The sequence below is a fragment of the Ceratotherium simum genome, chromosome 13 (genome assembly GCF_057802395.1).
Source record: "Ceratotherium simum simum isolate JZ-2026a chromosome 13, ASM5780239v1, whole genome shotgun sequence".
NCBI classification, from domain to species: domain Eukaryota; kingdom Metazoa; phylum Chordata; class Mammalia; order Perissodactyla; family Rhinocerotidae; genus Ceratotherium; species Ceratotherium simum.
In genome coordinates this window covers 65,535,007-65,561,107 of record NC_141912.1, presented here as the reverse complement: position 1 = coordinate 65,561,107, position 26,101 = coordinate 65,535,007, and the positions used below count along the sequence as shown (strand labels likewise).

At 35.9% G+C, this 26,101-nt stretch overlaps 1 protein-coding gene across 3 annotated transcripts in view; it reads right to left on the bottom strand.

The window, feature by feature from the left end:
• RIMS1 (regulating synaptic membrane exocytosis 1) overlaps positions 1–26,101 on the bottom strand; it is a 442,630-nt gene that overhangs the window by 128,759 nt on the left and 287,770 nt on the right. For all 3 annotated transcript variants that reach the window (XM_087438805.1, XM_087438803.1, XM_087438804.1), the window contains 10 exons: positions 17,179–17,246; positions 16,440–16,550; positions 14,953–15,052; positions 10,855–10,978; positions 7,521–7,567; positions 5,331–5,443; positions 3,349–3,479; positions 2,634–2,805; positions 2,368–2,521; positions 1,169–1,240 (listed from right to left, as the gene is read on the bottom strand). In XM_087438805.1, coding sequence (XP_087294931.1) covers positions 1,169–1,240; positions 2,368–2,521; positions 2,634–2,805; positions 3,349–3,479; positions 5,331–5,443; positions 7,521–7,567; positions 10,855–10,978; positions 14,953–15,052; positions 16,440–16,550; positions 17,179–17,246 — 1,092 coding nt within the window. The remainder of the gene's footprint in view (positions 1–1,168; positions 1,241–2,367; positions 2,522–2,633; positions 2,806–3,348; positions 3,480–5,330; positions 5,444–7,520; positions 7,568–10,854; positions 10,979–14,952; positions 15,053–16,439; positions 16,551–17,178; positions 17,247–26,101) is intronic.

Genomic DNA, 26,101 nt, shown 5'->3' with positions numbered 1-26,101 from the left:
CACTATTACTTAAAATTCCCACTCATGGCCTGATATCAAAGAATGAATCCAGGTATGCAGACGTGCATAGCAGGTTTATTGTTCCAAGAACATCTGTACTTTTACACAGTGATTAAATACTGTATTTTCTCTGACGTATAGGGAGCAAAGGAAACCTAATTTTAAAGAACTCTCCTTAATTTTCTCCTCGTGTTAATGTTAATGAAGTTGTATATATGTCTCTCCAAATTGTGAACTTAAGACACTGGTGTGGAATCTGTCTATTGACTTATTACTGAAATCACTGCCCTCAAGTTTAGGGCATCTCCATCTGAGAAATTACATAAATTAAGCGGACACATGTCAATATGGTCGTAGAGGAAGGCCTTTAATAACTCATATTGATACCTCCCAAGATTTTCTCTTTAATTTCTTCTTATCTGAATATTTCCTTCCTTTTTATTAGTAAATCAAGGAAATAGTACAGAACTAGTGCCAAGAAAATAAGCCTTCACTACTCGGTTTTACTGACTTTCTGACAAAAGAGTCAGATAAGAAAGAGAGGTTTGAACTTCACAATGTCTCCAAAATTTTACTAACTTACAGACAAAAAGATGTTGACTTAAAATGAATATTGAATCTTTCTAAAGCATTTCCTTATTTAAAACATACATACGACATTCTAGGTATAATCAGCGGTGAACACATCACAGAAGCCTTAGGAGTTAAGCCATGCTTCATGCAACTGTGCGCCCTGCCATGCACTGTTCTCAGAATATTCCATGGAAGGCTACATGATCTCAGAAACAGAGGAGGAAAATCATAGATGTACAATATAAAACACAGGAGAATGGAATTTTTATTGAAGAAAATTAACCATATCCTTTCAAAATGAAGATCGTATGTTCACTGATGCTCAGAGCACTGTGAAATAATGATTTTAACCTAGCTAGCCATGCGTCTAAGGAAGAACTTGACTAAATTAAATAAACCGGGATGTTAATGAATAGTTACTAGTCCATTTCATACTTTCTTAACAATTGGGAACACAAGTCACCATGGAATAATATACTACTGATTTCTCTGTGCTCTAGATCTCCGGTTCAGTCTCCCGCAGAAGTCTGGAAGCCGACAGCGCGAATCGAGCACAGAAGCACAGGGAAGTGGGGCCGTGCTCCCCACCACGCACCTGGAGGAACTACGCCAATCCCGTCCTCAACCTCATAATCTGAGATGTCACTGTCAGTGACGCGCTGAGACCCTGCACAACAGGAAGGCAAACAGATACCTCCATCTCTGATCGGTTATAAAAGGTGAACGACACGGCCGCATTGTTTTTTAAAGTGAATTACATTACTACTATTACTTCTGAACAAGAGTAATACAAAGTAAACTGAGCTGAGCTAATTTTTAAAGAAATGGTTGTTCCCCAAGGATACCATTTTCTCTTTATTTCTTTTCTACAATCACTGAAGATGTATAGAAGGAAGGGGACTTTGTAGAATAAGATTTTGACTTTTCAAACCATTCCTTAATTAATGTCTTATACTAAGAGCCTATAGCAAAGAGTGTCCACTATTTTCCACCCAATGAAGAGCCCTCCTCTGCGTTCAGGGTGGATGGGCTGAGTGGAAAGGCTCACAGAGACCTTTCTTGGCTGGAGCTCTACTGAGCTCATATGACTGAAAGTGCACCAGGGCCTTTATAAAATATTTATGTTTAGCCTTCAAAATTAGCCATTATACTGTATTAAACATTAATTTTGAGGAAATGATTTATCAGAGAAGCACTAACATAAAATATTCAATTCCATGAGGAAAACAATTTGGTTCCAGATTACCAAAAGGAAGCTTTTAAGTTTCAGCTGTCCAATTAGAGACTTAGTCCTAAGTCAAAAATCAACGAATATGTACAGAAAAAATACGGTTTTACCAAATCGCCAGATGAATAGCAACAAACATACTTCACAATGTTTTTTAAAAAATGTTTCTTATGAATAATGATACTAAAAATATCCAGGAACTATAAATTATTAAAACCTCACATGTAGCAACCCATCGATAATGACAGAAAATACTCTATCAGTCAACAACCAACAGCTCAATCAGCACTAGGCAAAGAATTGTTATTCAGAGTTTCTAAACCTTCAGCTCTGGAATTACTCTGCTGTATGTATATATATATACACACACATATATATATACACACATATATATATGTTACTTTCATTGGGAAATGTAGAAAATAGTTTTGCCAAGTCTCTATAAAGATGAATAATTTTCCAATATTTCAATCTCTAATAAACATTTGAAAAAACATCTTGAATGTTAACCTCTAGTTAGATCACAACACAGTGACTTCCGGTTACTAACAAGACCTTTAACCTACTTTGTAGTTTCTTGCTGGAGCTTTCTCCGTGGACGTGTCGCCTTGGCAGGAACGGTGATGGCTGAGGCAGAGGTAGTGAGGACTCATCATGTGTCTGCAGTTTGTACCAATGTGGCTCATCGTCTAAGAGTGCCGTCTCCAGCTCTATGAGGATCTGAAAGGGCAGTTCTCAAATTAGATCAGCCCCTTGACCAGAACGTGCACCAGAGCGATCATAATTAACACAGAGCACACAAACGTGACCTGCATCTTCACAAATACGTCACCTCGCCTAGAAATTCACTCTCCTCCTCCTGCACTCGAGGTTGGTCCCACACGGTTATCTCCAACATCCGCTCCCTGAAGTCTCTGCGATGCACGTGAGAATAGACAAACGTCTGGTTCCACTTTGGTTCCAGCACTTTCTTTACCGTTTTGGTCCTCCTTTTACTTTTATCACTAAAAAATAAGTATTTTTTATAAACAAAAAAGCAAGAACGAGCCAAGGCTGCCATCTGCTGCAGTGATGTAATACCACTACCAGGATTTTTACCATTTTTAATTCATAACTTTGGTATAAAAGTCTAAAAAACTGTAGAGTTTGATTCTAATCTAACTTTAACTAGGATGTAAGCAATATTAGGATTCTAGGCACAGCCACAGGTACATTCTAAATGATGTCACTGTCAAAGAAGAAGCGATGGATAAACAAGGTAATGAAAAATTTTAAATTGGCAGATAATTGTCAAAGAACTACAAGACTTGAGGGATTTTTTTTTTTTCAGGGATAATGTAGTTTATTCCCTCATAGAGAATTATCCATTTTAAAACTACACGTCCAAACTCATCAAAATGTATACATTAAGTATGTGGAAATTTTGGTATATCAATTATACCTCAATAAAGCTTTAAAAAAGAAATAAAACTATATTTCAGCAGAGAAACTTCTATTTTTTCTATTAGTGAAGATTTTTGCATATTTTTTCCAGAATTATTCACTACCTTCTATCTGGAAGAAAATACATTTTTACATAGGGATTCCTGGTACGCCCGTCTACTCTAGGTGGCAGGTCTGTTGCTTGCAGAACATTTACAATCAGCTGGTGTCCCACTTTGTCATACCACAGCTTCACCTAAGAGCAACGCAGACAGGAATTAGTATTTGTAAAAACCACAAGGTCTTATAATTTTACAAAAAAAATACTGAAATTATTTTTGAAGAAAAAATTTCAAATTGCAGTACAATTGAATGATAGGTATTATTTCTGAAAAGAATACCAATTAGAAAGTATGACCACTTAGAATTTGACTTTTCTCTTCATACATTTTAAACATGACTTAGAACTGGCAGGCCTACAGTGTTAACTTATATGCTTACATCATGTTATGAAATACAATTAATGATAAAACTTTTCTAAAAACTAAGGGAAGAGGGGGATATTAAAATAATTATCCTTGTTTTTAAATGCTAATCACAAGTTTTTGGTGATTATAATTGCCTTAATGATTACTTTTTGGCTAAAAGTGTCTTGTAGTAGCACATGTGGCTGAAATAAAGCGAGGTTTGGTGACAGGAAGGATGCACACAGTGATCTGGAGGAGGTCAGGGCCAGGTTCCCTGGGGCTGCTTGACACCACGTAATGCTGTTTCTGAACATATTTTCTCATTTAATTTTTATGATTAACCTATTATAGGTTAATTTTCATGAGAGAAGAGGAAAAGAACAATGGAAGGTGCAACACATAAGTGATGCCTTCAGACTACGTGAAGGCCAGATGATACTGCTACTAAGACTTCACAGTAGTTTGCTTAAAGAAAAACGGGAAAATGACACACTGAAATACTACTGTCAGACTGCTAAAACCGGAAGTTTAGCAGTCAATACAGTATTTCTGCTGGCAGTGGAAAATGTTAACTTTAATATTTTTTTTAATTTAGAAGTTAGTTTTGGTTCTATGGTCAAATAAGTACTATGAGCACGAGTTGTTTCATGGGTAGATGCTGGAACATGTTTAGGAGGCATTATAACAAAACAAGCTCATTTAATGTGCAATCAGTGTTTCACTGAAAGGGGCAGATAAAGGATTCGAACTGGAGCTGACAGTATCTGTATCTCTGCTCCCAATTAATACCATATGTGTTTTTCATAAAACCGCAGAATTTTTATCCTCCTGAACACAGGTGGAGAGTATGAGAGACTCACACACACACTGAAAAAAAAGATGGCGGAGGGGGTAAAATAAACACGAGGGACTATTCAAACACATTCAATCTACTAAAGATAGAAGTTAAACCAAGAAAGGTTTTAAAAATAATAGCAAGCTTATAGTTATCTTCTTTGTTTAATTAAAACCAAGAAAAGAGCAGCAAAACCAGACTACAGAAATCCACACATTACCAAAGGAGCAAAAGATCAACTATTTATAGGATAATTTGAAGCAAGGTTTTCTTTTAGTTATTAATACAGATGTCCTGTAATCTACAGGAATCTACACAGAGGCGGCTTCCACACTAGTTCTAGCCACCACTCTTTACTCTCCCCGGGTCACATATGAGGCAGCAGTGAGGAAAACAGGAGATTTTTCAGAGTGATGTCAGCAATGAATGTCTTAAGTAGTTAAAAAGAATATTTTAAATATACGTTTCTCAGGCTCCAGGCTCATAAGGTTGTTAAGTAAACGGAAGATTCTAAGTTTATCATGTCTAACCAATTGCTTACCTTAGAGACTTCTATACAGCACACAAAAACTGAACGATGTTTTATTTACTTATGTTATCGTTTATCATTTAATGTTCAGAACATCTGGCACATTGTAGGCACTCAATAAATATTTCCAAATAAATATAAAAAAGAATAATAAATAAGTGCACGAAAAATTGACAAAGTAGATCATGGTGTTAAATGACTACAAATGCACCACAGGCTTCAAAGACAGACTGTGAGCGAGTCCTAGTGGTCTCCACCATGCACACAAGTACATACAGAAAGTTGTCCTGGTAAGACTTGTGGGGCATCTTTTAGGGCTCCAGGACTGGTGGGAGAAATAACAGAAATGGAAGGCCTTTCCATCTTCTGAGATTCAAAGGAACTTGAACCTAAAATGAGAAAAAAGTTTAAGTAATTTTTAGTAACATATTTGTGACATGTGTAGGGAATAAATATTTTTATAAGATGTTAAATGCATATTTTATTAGCATAAATCTATAATTCAACACCATCAATAACAGAAGAACCTACTTTCAATGGGATAGCCATAGAAAGTTATCATTTTGTCTTCTTTGGTGGTCTATTTTAGAGGTGTTTAAAATGAAATAATTAAATATTGTGTTTATTTGCTTCAATTTGTAACTACTGATTTTCTGCATTTCTGGAGGGCACTGTACAGTCTAGGCTCTTGCATAACCTCACATACAGGTAAAGTCTTCATGCTTTTAATGATAAGAAAGATGGTACCCGTTACATTTATTATCTTGGCTAAAGGATCATTTATTACGAACTATCCTTACTGAAATTAAAATGAATGCACATAAAATATAATTTATGGAATTAATCACTGTTTTACAATAAGATTTACCATCCATCTCAGTTTTGACTTCCAGATGAATCTCCTGACTGTCTGAGAACCATCTCTAGCATTTCACCACAAGTGACTTGATTCACCTTCATGTGCAGGAGACTGGCTCTCCACTCAGCCACTCAGCGAGGGCCTTCTCCTCCTTTTTTTAAAATGAAAGTTCTCTCTTCCCAGATCACTGTTAAGTTGTACCCTGACACAATCAGTGTATAGAATGTCTGTGGAATGCTATCAGCCCAGCAAGAAAAACCTTGAAACCACAGTGATTCAAAAATTAGCTTCACAGAAAATACTATCTATGGACCACCACCTGAGGGTATGTCATCCACACATTTTTTTCTATATGTGTAAATTAAGTCTAAATTAAACCACATAGCATCCTTCTCTGCCCTCCAAAGACTTTTCACTATTAGAAACTGTCATAAAATTCTTGGTTACTATGTCTCTCTCTTTTTTTTTTTTTTTTAATTTTATTTATTTATTTTTTCCCCAAAGCCCCAGTAGATAGTTGTACGTCATAGCTGCACATCCTTCTAGTTGCCGTATGTGGGACGGGGCCTCAGCATGGCCGGAGAAGCGGTGCGTAGGTGCGCGCCCGGGATCCAAACCTGGGCCGCCAGCAGTGGAGTGAGCACACTTAACCGCTAAGCCACGGGGCCAGCCCACTATGTCTCTTTTATCAAGTATCCTTGGGTCTCAGTACAAGAACACTGTTGCTTCTAATAATCAGTTTGTTTCTAATATCATAGCAGTTCATTTTTAAATAGTATCAACAGTATAAATTATACAACTGGTCTCATTTCCTTCTTTATATTGGTTACCAGAAAGCTCAAAACCAAATCTGGGCTCATGTCCAGCAGGTATGCAGAACCTGACAGCGTGCATGTGAAATACTAACCTAATCTTTGGTTCCTTGTTCACCCTACCCATCTATTTTCTACCTCCTTATAACCACCAACACGTGTTTTCCCCTTAAATTACCCTTATTCTACATTTCTACCAGCTAGGTTACGTACTAATACTTGGTGATCATATCCAAGTATTATTAGTTTAATGCCAATCCACTGCAAACTAAATATCTGGGTCACTTCCACACTCTCACTGAAAACTTCATTACTTGTCCGTAGTGTATTTCACACACTGCCACCTTCTCCCATCTGGAGTGACTTGAACGCCCATGTAGATCACGCAGTCCTCCAGCCTCAGTCCCTTAACTGCTTCAGGTCCCCTGAACCCAACCTCTGCTCCAGGCCCTGCTCTTCCCTGAGCAGGCCTGACGCCATATCACTGCATCACGATCATCTGACAATGTGCCTGCTTCCCTCGCCAGCCTGCTCACGAGACTCAGCTAATCCCCAACCAACCTGAGTAACCCAGCGTGACAACAGGTGTTTATGTGCAGCAGATAGAGTACTGAGAGTAAGGCAGAACTGCTCTGGGCTCCAATGACTGGCATGGTTGCCAACTTCTGATACCACTGGAGATAACCTTAGTAGAGTAATGCCAAGTCATTTATATCAAGTAACTAAAAACGGTAAATCTGCATTCTTCAATTTCATTCAATATATATTACAGTAATGAAGAAATCATATACTCACTGGACTCCAGGGGAGGATGGGAGCTCTCAGGAATCCGGGGAATGTCACTAAAAGAAACAGAGTGGTGAAAATCCATGAGCTGAACCACCCCACCTGAGGCCGTCACAGCCACATTCTATCTCAGTGCTGCGAGAAATCCTTCTGTGTCTTTACAGGCGTGGAGATGAACAAGTCACTACCAGGGCAATTACTAATGTGCATGAATGTCAAACACCACACACACAAAAAGAGTGCAGTAAAAATAAGTTTTTATATATTTCATAGCAAAACACTTTAACATGACAACAGTCAGACTAATATTGTGGCTACAATTACCACAATATTTTTACTACCAAAACAGCAGGTTTTGGAAATAAAAAAATGTTAAAGGTAATATTTTACTTCAATTCTAGAAAATCAAAATGACACATATTTTACAAATTAGTATATGCTTTACAAACACATCTGAAAGAGTTTACTGAATGAAAGGGATGGAAACATCTCTTGATAATAAAATAATATGGTGAATATCATGGGCAAAGTTAATAAAATGAAAAGAATGAATTGCTTTGGAAATTAAAAATGACTCAAGCTTGCAACAAAAAAGCCAAAATACTTTATATATGTGAATATAAAATTAATATACACATATATAACCCTATATAGAGATTCATATCTCCATACTGAAGTTAGCTAAATATATGGCCATTTACTCTATGATTAGAAAGTGACCTGTGAGAACACCCATTCCTGTCACACTCACAAATTACTCTGGATAAATATTTAGTATAACCTCAGCTTAATCCATTATCCATTGTGACCTTGAGAACCCTGGACCAGCTTGCCTTGGGAATTGTCCTACACAGAACTACTTTACCTCTGGTATTCCAAGATATTTTAGTGTCAATTTAAGGAGATTGACAATATGCAAGTACTAATATGACATATTAAAGCAGACCGGAGGTAGCCAGTACCAACAGAATTATTAGAATACTATTTAAAATTTCTAACCACTTACCTTGTGACCTAACTTCAGTTTTATTTTCTCTGCACTTTTACGGGGAACAGAAACAAGAACAGTGTTCTCTGTTTGATTATTTTCCTGACTCTTCATTTTCACTCTTTTGTGCAAAGTAATTCTCGTAACCACCTACAATTTATACTTCCTACAAATGACAATATCTCCTGTGTCGTGTATTTTATAAACACGTTTCATTATATATTGTCTCTAGCTAATAAACTGCATAAAATATATTTTATATGATAATTAAGAAATTAATTTGCAATACCTAAGCCTCAAGAAACTAACTATTTATCTTCTGCTACCTTCTTCTAAATTAATCTAGGCAAATAATAGTAGATTTTTAAAAATTCAGAAACAATAATATTTCAGATAGTACAACTTCTTAGATAATCAGCCTCAAAGTCAATTAAGAAAATTAGAATTTGGAACTCTAAAACTAGGAATAAGCTTTGGATTTTATGTGTCTGTGAAAGACGGATTGTGGAGAAGTTGTAAAAAAATTTCTAAAGTAATTCTGAATCAAAATTTAATTAATGTTATTTGCTTCAGTAATATTTTAAGGCATAAATTTCCACTTGATGTTTACACAAGCCTTCTTAATTAGTTCTACTCACAAATAAAGTGGTAGAATAGTTCTAATAACGATTATAAGCACAAAGGTCAAGAATTCTGTATTTGGGAGGTTGGCAAAATGGTCAATATCTCAAGATACCTGATGTCCCTTAGACCATGTTCATCCATGTGCACGTAAGTTATATTTGGAATGATTTTTGGAATCACTATGCCACAAATTATGAATATTTGCTTTTTGCTTTAAATTAATCATAGATTTACATTAAACATAATTATCAAATACAGCTTGAATTCTTCTTCCAGGGTTCAAATAATTTCTCTATTAACTGGAAAGTTGATGCCAGATTTGTTTTCTATTTAAGTATAATCTTTGTATTCCATATTGCTTTGAATTCCATAACTCACGACAGTTTAGGATTTGGCTATGAAGATTATTACTTTTTAAATTATTTGCATACAAAAGTAAAAATAATGCAAATTTATTCCAGTCTACTTTAATTGTCTGTAAGTTTTTTTATGTCACCATGAATCAATGATATTTTAGCTGATTACTTTTAAACCACTATATATCTGAAAGTATTTGGCAATGTGCACAATGCTTGATTTTAAATTTTATTTTTTAAACTTTTGATTCATTTTCCAACTTACTTACCTCTTTTCCAGCCTCATATTTACCTCAGCACTAGAACAGGTCATGTAAAACTAGCATAAATTATATAGTGTCGTTATTTTTAAAAATCTGCATGGAAATGTACAATACTTTTGCAAATGTCTTCAGTGTTTACTCAATAATCACCACTTAAAATTGGTTATAAGCTTGGCATTTTAGAGTTAAATATATATATATTAATATTATTCTTTGGAACATATGATCATACATGTTCATAATGGTATTTTCTTGTGTGTTTTGCATTGACATATATTCATGAGGACAACAAAAATTTAAGGTTGCTACTTCTTCAACATAAAAAGTCTTGAATTAAGGCTCTATAATATATTAGAGAATAGGAAAAAAAAGAGAAATATTTCCAAAAATATATTCAAACATTAAGCCAACTATAATGAAACAGTTCAAAATGCCTTCCAAAAAATTATAGACTGGCAAAATGAATATTCTGGACTTTGTGGGTTTGCAAGGAAAACAATATGGGAACTCTACACACAGATATAGAAAATATCCCAATGGCTGTAGCATAATTAAATTATGCTGAAAACTGAAGTTTTAAAAAGATCATACCAATTATTCTGACCAATTAAAATGTTAAAATATTTCACACTTGCTTGATTTTAAATAAAAGTTGGAACTACCATGGGTAAAGATATAGAAAAAATATTCTATTCTTATTAGAATAAAAAGTTCATGTAGACATAGGAACTCATCACTACTGTAAACATCACAGGAAGATGTTTGTTAGTGACCCCCTTTAAGGAAATGCTACTAATTAATTTAGAATTACTAAGCATAAACAGTCTACCATTAAAAGAAAATATTTTTACTTTATATTTCACTTCTGAAAAATACATATCAATACTTTTTGATACTACAATTGTAAATTGTGGAGCTTCTAAAATGTAGTGAAGAAAATTCAGAATTCAATTTAAAAAATTAAGAAATTTTAGAAATCTAAAATGTATGCCCATAATTGAATAAAAACTATCCATGTTAACATGTACTGTATGAATGTATAAACTTCTTTTTAAAACCCTGCTAATACATGTAATTTACTAAACTTAAGAAGTAAGTTTTTTTAGCCTTACCCAATAGGCCTTGAAACAATAATTTCAACTTGAGGTTCTGATTTTGATTCTAAAATAATGTTGTAAACTTCTTCATTTGTAGCTCCCGGCAGGGGTTTACCATTCCATTCTAGAACTTCATCCCCTTGAATTTAAAAAAAAGGGTATTTTTTTACCTTATATATTCTGTTTATTTTACTTATCTTTTCTCTTTTTTAACAAAGAAATGCAAAACATATACAAATAGTTTAATTGTCTAGGCTCTGCTTTCAAAAGCAAATGGATTGGCATATAATGTCAGCTAAATGGTTCTTCTAAACACTTTTTTCTCTCCTTCTTTTATTTCTTTCTTTTCTTTTTTTTTCTTTTTCTTTCTCCCATAGAATATTACTGGTCACTGGAAACAGTACAACACAAGACTACCTTTATCCTTTGAGATATACCAGAAAAAATATAAAATAATCTCATGCTATGGGATGGAATTAGCACAGCCTATTTGGAAACATTAAAAAATAATAATTAGCAGCATGCCCTCCATATAATAAATGTAGGAGGCTCTATACGTGAAAGATGCTTATTAAACTGTGCGTAAATCCTGCTTTATTTTTGGTAGAAATAGCAATTAACTTTTGTTAGCATGAATTTTTCAATTGTAAGTCATGCTTTCTTGTCTCCCCAGATGCACAGCAGCATAAAAACGCACGGGAGGGTCTGAACCCATACCCGGGGTAACGCAAGTGGCTATGGCAGGTACAAAGCAAGCAGATGTGGAGCTGGTGCATGACAGTTAACCCACTTCCAGATGTTCATAACACACGTTCTACACAGAATATACACTGTGAGCATTAAAGCAAAATCAGAAAATATTTTCAAAATGATAAAATTTAATACAGTACTCATTAGTTTCTTAAATATTCTAAGAGTAATCAAAGAGAGTGATGTGATGCTAAAATATGTGGGCTAACAACTTATTATTGTTATTTAAGGGAGAGTTTTCAACATAGATCATTTGCGAAAAACTGTTTATTTCCATAAATATTTAGTGCATTCGAGGTCCCAAACGGCTCTCTGCCCAGCACCCTTCCACTCACACGGCACCTCAGCCGAAGTAGCCCAGCCTCAGCAGGACTATGAGCATCTCAAATTTTTCATGTTTCTGCTTATTTTGTTGTTTCAGTGCCTATAACATTTAATAGCTAAGTCAATATATGTTGAAGTGATAGATCAATATCATCATTATACATTTTAAAGCTAACTATAAACATGAAATCTTTTTGTTTAGCTAGGTCTTTTTAAAAAAAAAAGCAGAAAAAATTTGTTTTGCTAGGACTATTTTAAAGCAATTCTTTTTTTTTCCCCCCAAGCGTTTGCTTACTCAAAAAGTAAAAAACAAATATTTAAAACGTGCATGTGCTGCTTTGGTTGGGTAACAGAGTATCACCAAGAGTTAAATGACTTCTAATAGTTTGACCTAAGGAGTTACCTAGCAAAGCTTTTCAAATAGGCAATAAATATATTTCACTATTTAAAAAAAAAAGAAATAATTACAAATTTAAAATACATTAGAAGTCTTTTAAATGTTTTTGATCAAGAAAAAAAATAAAGATTACATCATGTGAATGTGTATACATGTGCGTGTGCAAGAAAAAATATTTTCTGCAACAATACTTACCCTGATATTGTCTATTCTATTATGTTCTATTTCATTTTTTTTAAATGAAGGATGCAAACCATTAAATCAATTTTACTAACGAGTAATGATCTGCAATCAACATTTTGCAAAAGCACTGAATCATAAAATTCCCCTCCTTATAGACAGCAACTTGGAAGCATAACTTTTAATATCAAATTAACTTAATATATGTATTTATTTATTTACAAATCAATACCTCCTAAACCAGAAGGCAGACTTTTTAACAATATTTTTTTATATATAGATCATCTCTTCAGGCAGGGATGCAGATTATGACAATACAAAGATGAAAAAAGAGACCTTCTCCATCCAGAGATTTGGTGGCAGAGAAATGTGGAAATGTAAACCTTTAAGAAAATGTCAAATGCAATAACAGGAGTTCACCTGAGGACAGACGTAGAGCCAGGTAGGGCCAGGGAGGCAGTAATTAGTTACCGCTCTAAGTGAGGTATCAGCAAACACTTTAGAACTAATGCAACTTTGGATGAGTTCTGAAGGATGGAAAGGACTTCCACAGGCAGAGCACAAGAGCAGAAAGCAGACAGGCAGACAAGAGGCAGTGGCTGCATCCTACGGGTGGAAAGAGCTCTCCAAGGACCTACAAGCAGACTACCACGCCTGGAGGTAGAGTGGATGGTGAAGGATGCGACTGGAATTGCTGGAAGAGGACAAAGCTACAGAGGTCTGACTGAGCCAATGATGACTGGGAGACACTGACGAGTCTTAACGAGGACAGTGTCGGGCTCAATTTTGTGTTCTGGTGATTAAATCAGGTCGTGGTGCAATGTGTGGGCCTCAGGGGAAGCAGCAACAGAGAAAGCTATGGCGGGATTGAAGACCACCATGCTGAAGAAAGGTCATGCTGATAAAAGCAGCACTGGAGTTTCACAGGCCAATGATGTTCACGTGCAAACAGAAGGGAAATGGTTCCTACATGATAACGTAAAGCAAGCAGAATTGATGATCTAACTTATTAAGCATACATTTTTCAAATACATCAACTGCTTAAAGTGAAAGCACACTTGTATGTTTTATAGTTATTTAAGTTGAGCTTTTAATATTTTAGATTTAAGTTTCTCAGGCTCTGGGCACATAAGGGTATAAATAAAAGAAATTAATCACTAAGGGATACATTATATAGAAAAACCCTTCACTGAGTTTCTTAAGTAACATTCTATTAAAACACAAAGACAAAATCAGAAGCCATGATGTCCATGACCTGATCTGCATACTCAGCCTTCTGTAGTTGGCCATCTTACAACAGAGTGGTCAACAAGATTCTCAGCCTGTCCAAGGCTTCTGTCTGAGTCATGAAACAAGGCAAGACTCAGTATATTGACACAGTCTCTCCTGAAGGAGCTGTTTTCTTACTGAATCACAACCATCCCTGACAGGAAACCATACAGACTGCACCTCTCACACCAGAGCTGTGTGCAGAGCAGACGGAGAGAAAACCCTGATAGGGACTTTCTCCGTATACGACACCTGCACAGCACGTCCCTATCAAAGGAACAACTAGACGATTTCGAGCTGATTTCCTAGGAGTCAATTACAACACAAGGGTCCAATAATTACAACCTTAAGGTATAAAAACTGAAAACACAGCCTAGAGATGTTGTCCTTCTATGGGTTATTAATCCCCAGTCCTACAGCCTACTCTGTTTTCTTTATAATGGTCCGGCAAATGCATGAGCAGACACTCTAGCCAAAAGATTTCTACTAAATTCTGAAGTAAACTGAGAAAAATATGTTAATATGATTTTAACAAAATTAAAAGTAAGCAGTTTATCAAAAATAGGTTTTAAAGTATGTTGCCACTGAATACAGTATATTTGAACATATTAAATGATATTATTAGGTTGTGTTAAGGTTACAGAGCAACAGAATGTAAATTTCCAGATACCAAGAAGTGGCACATCGTCATGAGTACAACACACATCACATTTACATTAACAAATATTTTATTACATAATCTGTGTGAGAAATGTGACTATGATGGTACTTCACTAAAAAACACTGCTACTGAGTGTTTTGGGACCGCCATGAAAAACTTCAGTAATTATTCTCGCTTAAAATATGAACTAAAGAATTAAACAATGATATTATTTTTTTACAAGGCTAAATTGTTTTGGATTTTTGTTGCCATATTATGAAGCCATCTACAAAAATTAGTAATCCTTCAGCATTTTGCATCTATGGATTTTACATAAATAAAAAAGATTCCTCCTCTTACTCTTTCCAAACTGCTACTGATGTACAGTTACCTATTATTGCAATCAGTAATACCCACATCAGGAAAACAATCTTTATTCATGCATTAGATTAGTTATTTACTTAATTGACTTATATATAACTTACCCAAAACTGACAACCACCAACTCATGCACAGAGAACACACTGTTTAAATAGGAAAAAAGAAACTTTACCTGCTCTTAAGTGTCCAACTACATCTGCCAGGCTGCCCTTCTTTACTTTGGTGATGAAGGCACCAAGGCGTCCTAAGTCAGTCATTTTTCCTCCAACAACCTGGATAATCATAAACTTATAAGTTCCCAAGGCTCACACTGAAATGTAAGTTTATTAGTTTGAGGGATTAATCCTACCGTCTTTTATGATGTATTTACAATTGAGTGCAGGGACATTAATTAAGTGAAATACATTTTTGAGGAAAGGAGCTGGCAGTATAGTTTGAAAAGAAAACATCTTGTGATATTTGAGATGACCACGCGTCCTGAGAAAGTTTACGTACTGATTACTGATGCTGACCTAAGAACACAAGGGCACCATGAATAACGTACACCCTTAGAAGATGGGGGCCTGGTCTGCCCTACTGACCGCCAGACAGCAAGTGTTTGACATCAGGGCTCATTTTTCTTTATCCTCTAAATTCATGCCTACCAATTTCTAGATGGAGATAATGCCCCACTGTCACATCAGATCTTTACATCTTTTGTACATTTTTAGTAGAATGTAGGTCTAAGCCATAAAGACTAACGATTCAAACCAAGAACAGGCCACCTTGAGGAAGCAATTCACCATGGTCCACAGAGGACCAGCCTACCTCGATCTCTGATGCTGATCACTGGAATGACTTCGGCAGCCAAAGCACTGTCTGCTCCACTCTAACTCGCCAAGTCTGAGTGATATTACCAAATATTCAGCACTTTCACTTGGCTTTTCCACTGTAACTAAAACTAAATACATCTGCAAGTTTCTAAGTTTAATTTCTCCCGATGCAGGTGCTAAGTATGTACAATTAAAAGTGGGAGAGAGATTCTCAGAGGCTGAGGTTGATCCACAATGCTTAGGGTGATTTAAAACACATACGCATGCACACATGATAAAATAAAATGCGTGTGTGTGTGTGTGTGTGTGTGTGTGTGTGTGTGTATCTCTCTCTACAATAAAACAATCTTTTGTAATTTATTGCCTTTTAATTATATCTGTCAGAAGTCAATTAATACTTTTAAAAGATACATTTTGCCTTTTGGTATTACTGTAAATACTATTGCATTTAGGAAACAATCTCAATGATGTTTTATGTTGCTGTCAAAATATAATAAAATTATGAAGCCCACATTATCCAACTTTACTACCATCCATTAAAACATTTTTAATGTAAAAGTCATCCTTGAACTTCATATTCAGAGAAAACTTCTTTAATTTTCCTATATTTTATTGCAGTTTCCTAACACCTCTGTGTGCCATATTAATAAAAATGATTTTAAAACATTAACCTAGATAAAAATGCTAAATCTACCACAAAATGTCAATATATTAACAAGATATATTCACTAGAAGGATTTTATTTTGGAGAGGACAGAAAGATACTTAAAAACCACCGTCAGCAACTTCGCCGACTGCGCCCACCCTGTAATGCCCTGTCAGACACACCGGCACCCAGCACACTTACTTTCAGACCCAGGAGTGCACCTGACTCCTTGGGCATCGTCGTTCTCTTGTTAAGAATAACACGTCCAATTAATCGGTCCCCCTCTTTAGATGGCTGCCACGTTACAGGATGCTATGAAAACATGAAAAAAGTTAAAAAGCATAAGCTATTCATATAAGGTTATAAACCAGTGTGACCTCATAAAAAGAAAATTCAAAAAAACAGCAGCTGTTTTCTTTCCCACAGACACAAAATTACTGTTTGTATCATGTGTGTTTCCTCAGTTAGAAGACATTTTAGATGGAATTCTTTACTCTGGGGGGCTCTACCCTTGGCTTCTAACAGTCTTCATTTACAACTATATTTTATTTGCAGTGGACACACACTATATACTGCGGTGTTAACGGTCGTCAGAACCAAGCGCATCTCTAAAAAATGGTTCTGAAGTGAAATTCATTGAAATTTAAAAATACATCGGCTTATATAAAAAATGGATTCTGTGTTTTGAGTTGTTAATGTTGAGATCATTAAGCAAATATCTTATTTACATATAATAATTATTCAATAACTGCTTTTTACTTAATTTAAAATTTGTTAAAATTACTCAGTGATAATTGGACTGTCTTGAGTGAAATCAATATTCACTCTCATAACATGTATAATGGAGCAGAATAAGATGGCTCTCTATCACCTATCAGACAAAGATAATGAACAGCCCCGTTTTCCCTGACCCCAGGCTCTCACTGCCCAGAAAGCTTACCGAACTAATAGGTGAGGTTTCCCGGCTGTGCCATGTGGCAGGATCCAACCAGTAATAATCCAAGTCACCTGCACAACAGGAGAAAAATGGGGGGTCATGCTGTCAGGTGGACACGAAACACTGTGACCATGACTTCTTCACTCTGAGGAGTAAAGGGTCATGAACTCCATCCTCTTGACTGTGCACGTCCCAGAATGAGACACACTTGCATCAAGAGGCTGTCTCCTGAGTCTGTGGAATGAACATATTTCACAGTAGGGGAGCACTGCCTTTCACTGTCATAAATCAGTCTAGAGACACACAGATAAGTACGGAGGAACTGGATTAACCCACCCACTTGCCCTCAAACGACCATCTGTCCCAAGGCCCGGCCTGCCATCTAGTGACACTGCCCACATTCTACTCACTGGACTGAGATAAGTACTAAAAACCAGTGTCTCCCTTTCTACTCTTCTAAACTACACGGTATCTCTCAAAATTCCTCTCTGGTCTCTACCCTCTTCCCTCATCAGCTGAACACCAGGACACGCATTTTTACGACATGGTGTTGGGTAATTAAATATCAAGAATAACTTTTACAAACACATAGGGACAGAGATTGGATTGCTGGTTACCAGAGGGGAAGGGGGGAGGGGGGAGGGTGAAAGGGATAATTCGGTACATGTGTGTGTGGTGATGGGTTGTAATTAGTATTTTGGTGGTGAACATGATGTAATCTATGCAGCAATGGAAGTACAATGATGTACACCTGAAATTGTTACAATGTTATGAACCAATGCTACTGCAATAAACAAAAAATTAAAAAAAAAAAAAGAATAACTTTTAGCAAAAGAGTACATACAAACGACAGAGCATTCAGTTTTACTAAAGCCATAAAAAAGACTTTAAAAATCCTAACTTTGTAAACATGAACTTATGAACCTCTAGTTTTTATTTTTTGGCCTAAAAATATAACGCTAAAGAAAGCATCTGAGAACAAAGGAAAACAGAGAAAAGCAGCAGTGCTTTCAGTATCTGCAGAGGAAGAAAGACCCGCGTGGCAACCCACGCGGGAACCAATGCCCTTTTGCACTTAAATATCAGATGAAATCCACGACAACTTTTCTCTCCACGGATCTTGGGAGTGAGGGCAGCACAGCAGCCATCAGGGAACTGCCCCGCTGCTGCCGGGGAGATGCTGGGCTGACATCCACGAAGGCCATAAGTAAAGAATGTTATGTCGATGACATTCATGGTCGATATAGGCACTAGAAAAGAAATGTGATCAAAAATAAACGTGTAAAATCTGCAGGCATAAAAATTTCACACAGTTCAGTTTCTTAGTAGCTGCTTCCCCTTCCTTTAACAGAATATCTTAGAAAGGCTGAAGCAGAATGTTACATACACTACAATAAATCCTAAGATATTCCTCAAATATGCCGTGTAGACAACAGAACACTCCACGAAGGGGTGGATATCAGAAATGGTGTTAGCAGAGACTATATTCTGTTAAAACTTACTCCACTCGGAGCCCACATTCCTCTCAAAATCACGTACTTTAAAGTGTACACACGGCTTGGTAACAACAATTATAGATTCTAATCTCCTACTGGACCACCTCAGTTAATGGAATATAAGGAAAGTTGTAAAAGGAAATTTTTTTCCTCCTTTATTTTTACTGTTTGTAAAACTTCATATGCTTATTTTTAAGTTGCTTTGCCTTACTATTATGACATCGCTCCTCTTGAAAGAAAAACTATTTATAACGATAATAAAATCAAAATTACTATTACATAGTGACTACTGATATCATTCAAAAGATTATTACAATTCATAAAGCTTTCTCCTAAAATTTTACATACTGAGGAACAGGGCCTGAAGACTTAAGTGCTGATTCCCTCTGAAATACTGTGACAAATCAACAGGACCACTGAGACATTCATGTGGCTTGAAGAAGGAAAACCAGTCATTCAGTCAAGGGCTGCTTTGAGAAGTCTTTGAGGTTAAAAAAAATGAGAAAATCCATCCTATTTTAAAGCCTTCAAAAAAACAACGTTCGTTGTATCTTCCAGAACTTGACTTAGATCCTAAAACAGCTCTTGCTGGGACCCCCTTCTGGCTCACGCCCACTCCTCACATGGCAGTACAACCGTGTTTTGCTCACCTTGCCCTGAGTAAATCGAGATATTCACATCTGAGGAGCATCCGCTGTGCACAAAGCGCTCCTTATATGCAAAGAACCAAAAGCTGATGTTTCTGGCACAATTTGGTGATGGTACTGAGCACACTTATTATGAAAACACTGCTTTCAAGCAGCAGTGTCCTATCATCTATAAGCTTCGCAGGATTATGATTGTGAACGGAGAGTCTAATTTAATCAGTTTCACTGGGATAGACATAGTTTTCCAGGTGATTCCAACGGGTAGCCAGCACTAATTCTTACATTATCCTGACAGTCGTAATAGGGATGCTACAGATTTTGCAGTTAAAATTTTTTTTTTTCCAATTTTGGTCATACATAGTATGATAGATATCTACTAAAAATTGCTAATAAATGTAAATGTAAAAATATATTCAATATCTTAGCATGCAATAACAGTTGTACATTTTATATAAAATTGCACTTTCTTCATATTCTGAACAGGTTTTAACAGTTTTCTTATCACCAATTTCATTATCATCCATTAAAATACAACATTTTTTCTTAATGACAAAAAAGTAATTCTAAAATCTAAATATGTAGTTTTAAACTTTGTTTCATCTTTTCATGTAATTACTAAGTTTTAAAGATATTATTGACTTTTTAAGTAGTCTAATTTGTCTTTATAAGTCACATTTCTCTATTATTAATATAATAAACAACACTCAACAAAACTTCCTCCTAAAATATTCAGAATCTAGTATTTCACTACTACGAAGCATTTTCCTTGATTATTTTCCTAGTAGATGATTAAAGATATTGATCACCAGGTGGCATAGCTACAAAATGATAAATTCATGGTATTGGCTTATGAAATTGATATAAAAGCATTTTGGTTCTGATGTTCAATATAACTATAAGGAACAAAAGTACTATTACCATTAATTTAGATCCAGGAAACACCTCAGGTGATTGAGTCCACTGAAATGGCTCAAGTTCGCAGATGGCCAAGTGCAATGAAGTGGCATAATTGTGAGCATCATTTTTGTGAAGACTTTAAAAACAGACTTTTATCCCATCCCTTGTGAAAAAGTAGATTAATTGAACTTATTTTTAAATAAGCACACAACTTTCACTGCACAAATAAAAGTCAGCTAAATGGCACACGAGCCTTCTGTAGAGAAAGAGCTTTTCTAAGCCCTGGTCATTATAATCAGAGTGTGTAACAACAAACACACGCATCTCTGTGATTGAAAATTCTGTATGTCATGACAGCTAATGTCAGAGCACGACGGGTTCCAACAAGACCAACCAAAGTCAACTTAACAAAAATACCTTCTGAGTAACACAGATGCAGGACTGAGCATGTTTGAGTATGTCAAAACCGTGAGGAGAAAACCATAATTTTAATTTCACACATCACATATCTATTTAATAATTCACATGCCAGTTACACTTGACCAAGTTTTAGAAAATTTGGACTTCTCCATGTCCAGAAGAAACATACAGTATATTTGAAACATCATTATAACCACTGGTGATAAAAATGATGGGATTCATCAATTCCAAGAGTGACTCACAGTAACTGCTCACTTTATAATACACAGCCACCACTGCGCTACTCATCTCAAAAAACAAACTGTTCTTCCTCTACACAACAGATTGTTACCATTCAAGAAAATCATAAAAATCACAGACCAAAAATCAGAGGAATCATCCTTCCCAGAGATGACCTACACTTCTTAAAATTTTCCTCTTTTATTTTTATCTTCTATAGCAAGATGTGTGTTGGAACTAAATAAAATTAGATGAATCTTAAGCTACTTTATTACTGCACATAGACAAATTAAAATATTGGTTAAAATATGTTTATTCAACGTCTGTATGCAGTACATATACAAAAGCCAACTCAGTTCTAAAAATGGGATTTTAATTTGAGACAAGGTAGGGTATTTTTAACACTGAGTATGATGGCCAGCACACAAATTAATAAATATTACTCTGGTTATAATGTGATAAAAAACATTTATACACTTTTTTTTTTTTCCTGAGGAAGATCAGCCCTGAGCTAACATCCATGTTAATCCTCCTCTTTTTGTTGAGGAAGACCGGCTCTGAACTAACATCTACTGCCAACCCTCCTCCTTTTTTTTTTTTTTTTTTGCCCCCAAAGCCCCAGTAGATAGTTGTGTGTCATAGTTGCACATCCGTCTAGTTGCCGTATGTGGGACACGGCCTCAGCATGGCCAGAGAAGTGGTGCGTCGGTGCGCGCCCGGGGTTTCCGAACACGGGCCGCCAGTAGCGGAGCGCATGCACTTAACCGCTAAGCCACGGGGCTGGCCCTATACATTTTAATATTTTACAATGACATTCTTTTCATAGGAATTAAGATCTGAAGTCTAAGAACTAAGATTAAATCTTCTAATTAATATAATGAAAATATACCATTTTGAAATAGTTTCCTCGTATTTTAGAAGTTTATTTCAGAAAGTTATAAGCCTGAAAAGGGCAAGTATGTCTGCTCCTTCTCCTAAGTTATATAGAATAATGGAGCTAACTGGAATCAATCAGCAATAATTTGTATAAAATTCCTAGAAAGCCTAATTTCACCTAAGTTAAATTAGCAGCCAGCGACAAGAAACAAATATTATCTAACCGGACTTAGTATCCAGGTATTAAAATAAAATAGGAAGAGACACTTGTTAAATTTAATTTTTAATCATATCATCTGTGAAATAGTAAAGCCTATAAATACACACTATGTGCACAAATACAAAATCAGTAAACTCATTCACGATCGAACTACTGTCAGTCCAAGTTCCCAGCATAGTAAAAAATATTGGTTCTCAAATACTTTTCAGCAATTTCACCGAAAATCCACACCACTGTCCACTCCACAATCTGATGGCAAATGCTGCATAACTAGAACAGGGCTCTGTGTCCCTTGAGCACAAGGCCAGAGCCAGGCCAGAGGCATCTCTACCCACTGGTCTTCAGCAAGAATCTCCTCAATAATTCTAAGTAACTTAAGTTCCAGTTGGGCCCAGGAGACACACAGCTGTCATTCCTTGGAAGAGCTACATTATCTTCAGCTCTTGGAGACTCATCAGGGTGGCTGCTCTCTAAACGCATGTTCGAAATTTCACTTTTAAATTCCCTTTGTTCACAACGTGCTCTGCTTCTGTCATAGAAGCAACAATACCTTTCTACCCAGCCCCCCACACACAAATTTGATAGTTCAAGTCAAGGCATCAACTACTATTTATTAAGTTAATGAGGTGTCAAAAATGTTTGTATGCAGAAATTATTTACACTCAATAGAAGCTCCAGAGTTGCACTACCCCTAGAGAGAGACTGAATAGTTGCTTGAGGGCCTGCGGTGCCATGTCCGTGTTTTATAATTTTAGGGCACAGGAAAGGAGGTTCCGTAGCTGATCTATGGAAGGAAATTTCATTAACATATTTGGTAGAGGTGATACTTTTCTTGATATACGTATCGTGTGGTGAATTTGAGAGCTAATTTTTGGAATGCCCACCCTACCACCACACAATTCTACAAAGCAGTTATATGGAGCTCAGAATCAACATTTCTGGCTGAACTGTGAGCTCAGTCATTCAGAGAAGCCCTAGACTTTGGAGATATAACTCCTATCGCATCCCATTGTTCTCTCAATGGTAGGATGAGATAATGTACGTGAAATTGCTTTATAAGCTATAAAGCACACAGAAATGCAAGTGGTCAGAGTATAACAATATATACTAAAAAATATTTCCAATAATAATACTGATAAACATTTCCGTCAATTTTAACACCATGTCAAAATTAAGACAGGATACTTTTTTCTAACCCATAGTTTACTTATTTGAAACCTTGAATAATCAGAGAATCTTACTGTATTTTAATTTCTCTATTAACATCATTATATCTTATCTGATATTTACAACTATGTTGTTTCTTATAAAATATATAGAAACCAACTATTGTGTAAAAATAACACTGTACTCCAAGTTGGAGACTTGTGACTCTAAGCCTAACTCGGCCATATTGGGTGCATTATGTTGAAAATATCGCATCATCTCTGTAGACCTCGTCGTCTTCTGTGAAATGAGGATAATGCCACTTTCTCACAAAAGTTCCATGAGCAGTAAATGAGATAGGACAGCTGTGTAAGTTGTAAAGGACTTTAGAAATAGAGTTTATTGTATAATTACACAATTGAGAGTAGAAATATGAAATCATGGTGTTAGAGATCAGATTTATAGCTAAATAGCAATCATAACTAAATATAAATGCAATATCAGTAACCTTTGAAAAATATGCTTTGAAATATGCTTATAAAAATGTTAACGTCACTCATAAAAAATACTAATTGGCCTGGTATAAAACAGATGCTCAAGTATTCAGAATGAGTTAATAGTTGTTTAATCCCCATTGTTAAAGGATGATAAAAAGAGTCATCACACACAGAAACAGTAACATAAACCTTCCTGTTAATGTCCACAAAGCCAAGAGGAGCCTAAGGGACTAAGAAAATGGCTACTTTACAGTCAGGCTGTCTACACATTAAGATACACGGGTTAACTCCTAACCACACACACCTGGACTGTGACGTAAGTAATGTGGTCAGGTTGCACGATGCATCCTTAATCTGAAAATAATCATTTTGCAATTTCTTCTTTATATAACGAAATTTTATGTGGGAGAATAAAATATACGTTGTGTATAAGCCAACTATTTGTGACCGAATTTTTCCGCATCATGAAACAAGTAGGATACTTTATCCCTTTATTTTTCTTTTTCTGATGACTCAAAATATCCCTGAAAATGTTTCCCTAAACTAGCTTGCATTATACATTAAAATTATTTGATATGCACATTAGTTACGGAATACATTTTAATATTTATATTCTAAAAGTTATAAGCTTCCTAACTTCCTAAAATTTCTTTTGTAGTTTAAATTTGTAGTTTATATTCCTAATAAAATAATCTAAATAATAACATGACTGATGGTCTTAAGAAAATAACTATAAGTTTAAATAAGTAATAGGGTCACCCTGGATGGTAGGGCTTTGGGAAAGCACACATTTTGTGGATTTACTTTAAATAGGCTAAAAGACGTGGAGAAATAAAAAGCTATTTGAGATATACACATTAGTCATCAGTGTAATTCTTCCTAGTTTTGAAAGTTTCAGAAATTTAGATTTTTTGGAGTACATGAAGCTTCAGGGTTCAGAAACACTCCCAAAACACCGTGACACTTGACGACACCGTTATTGTGCACCTCTGCACGTCCTGATGCCCCAGGCCTCAGAAGAAGGCAAGGAATTAAAGTTCCCGAAAGCTCTGAACACCCACAAGAAAATCATGTGTGCGCGTGCACACGCGCACACACACACATACACACTTTAAAGAAATAAGGCTGTTCAGGGTCTGAGGAAATCTAGAGCAGACTATATTTATTACCTGTATTGAATAACAATAAAAATGTATCTGAGGCAAAGCCTAAGGTCATTGTTGATAAGACAAAAAGGTTCCACATATAAGAGTTTAGAGAGGAATAAATTTCACGTGTAAATATGATTTGAGGCAAATGACTAAGAAATTTATTGCCCAGAATCTAAATATAGAAGAGTAAAGAACTCTGAACAGCAAATCACATAGTGAACAGTCTCAGGGAGACTCTTTTCTCCAACACAAGGACTCCTCATGAGCAAGAATGTGGGAGGGGCTGCACACAGCAGGGAAGTGTTCTCTGCAGCTTTCTGACTGACCAGGCTTCCACAGTGACCCGGAGCACCCTGTTCACAAGGAGGACAGGCTGCCACGCGAAGAGCCGTGGAATAACCAGCAGAAACCCTGCAGAAAGAATCGGGGTTGGTTTGTTTTCATTGTTTGGGGACTGGATCTAACCACAGGTTTAAGAAACTGGGGTGCTGGGCAAGTTCAGAGCAGAGACACTGAAAGCACTCCAGATGTCTGTAAACATCTTTGATAAAGGAAAACATCAGGCGTTATCAAGACCTCACACCTAGACCACCAGCAAAATAATATTAACATGCAATGATAATTCTGACTGTCAAATCAATCCCTACCTGCCTCTACATCCCAAAGACACGGAAAGGAAAGATATGCAGACTGATACATTATCATGGTTTCAGTGATATAAGTAACAAGAATAACAGTCAAATAATGATCAAGATGAATTTTAAGGGTATAGAGAACAAAACAGAACTACTTATGAGGGACTGATACTGCTTAATATTTAAAAATATATTATTAAGCTATAAAAAAATAGAAAATAGGAGCTGGCCTGGTGGCGTAGTGGTTAAGTTTTCGCACTTTGCTTTGGCGCCCCGGGGTTCACAAATTTGGATCTCAGGCGCAGACCTACACACTGCTCATCAAGCCGTGCTGTGGCAGTGTCCCATATAAAGTAGAGGAAGATGGGCACAGATGTTAGCCAAGGGCCAATCTTCCTCAGCACAAAGAGGAGGACTGACAACAGATGTTAGCTCAGGGCTAATCTTCCTCACCAAAAACAAGAAAAAAAGATAAGAAATTTACTCTAACAAACATTTTTGGTAATATATAAAAACCAGAGCTTCCTCAAAGCAAGTTACTATAAATATCATTTTTTGTTTTATTTTGTTTTTTGTTTGTCTTTGTTTTTACTTTGGCTATGCAAATAAATAATTTATAGATATATTAAAGGACTTTTTTTTTAAGTTGCAAATTCCTTGACTGGCAGAGGGAAATCACCAGGCATTGGAATTTGGAGAACACTTTATGCCTCAATTTGTTC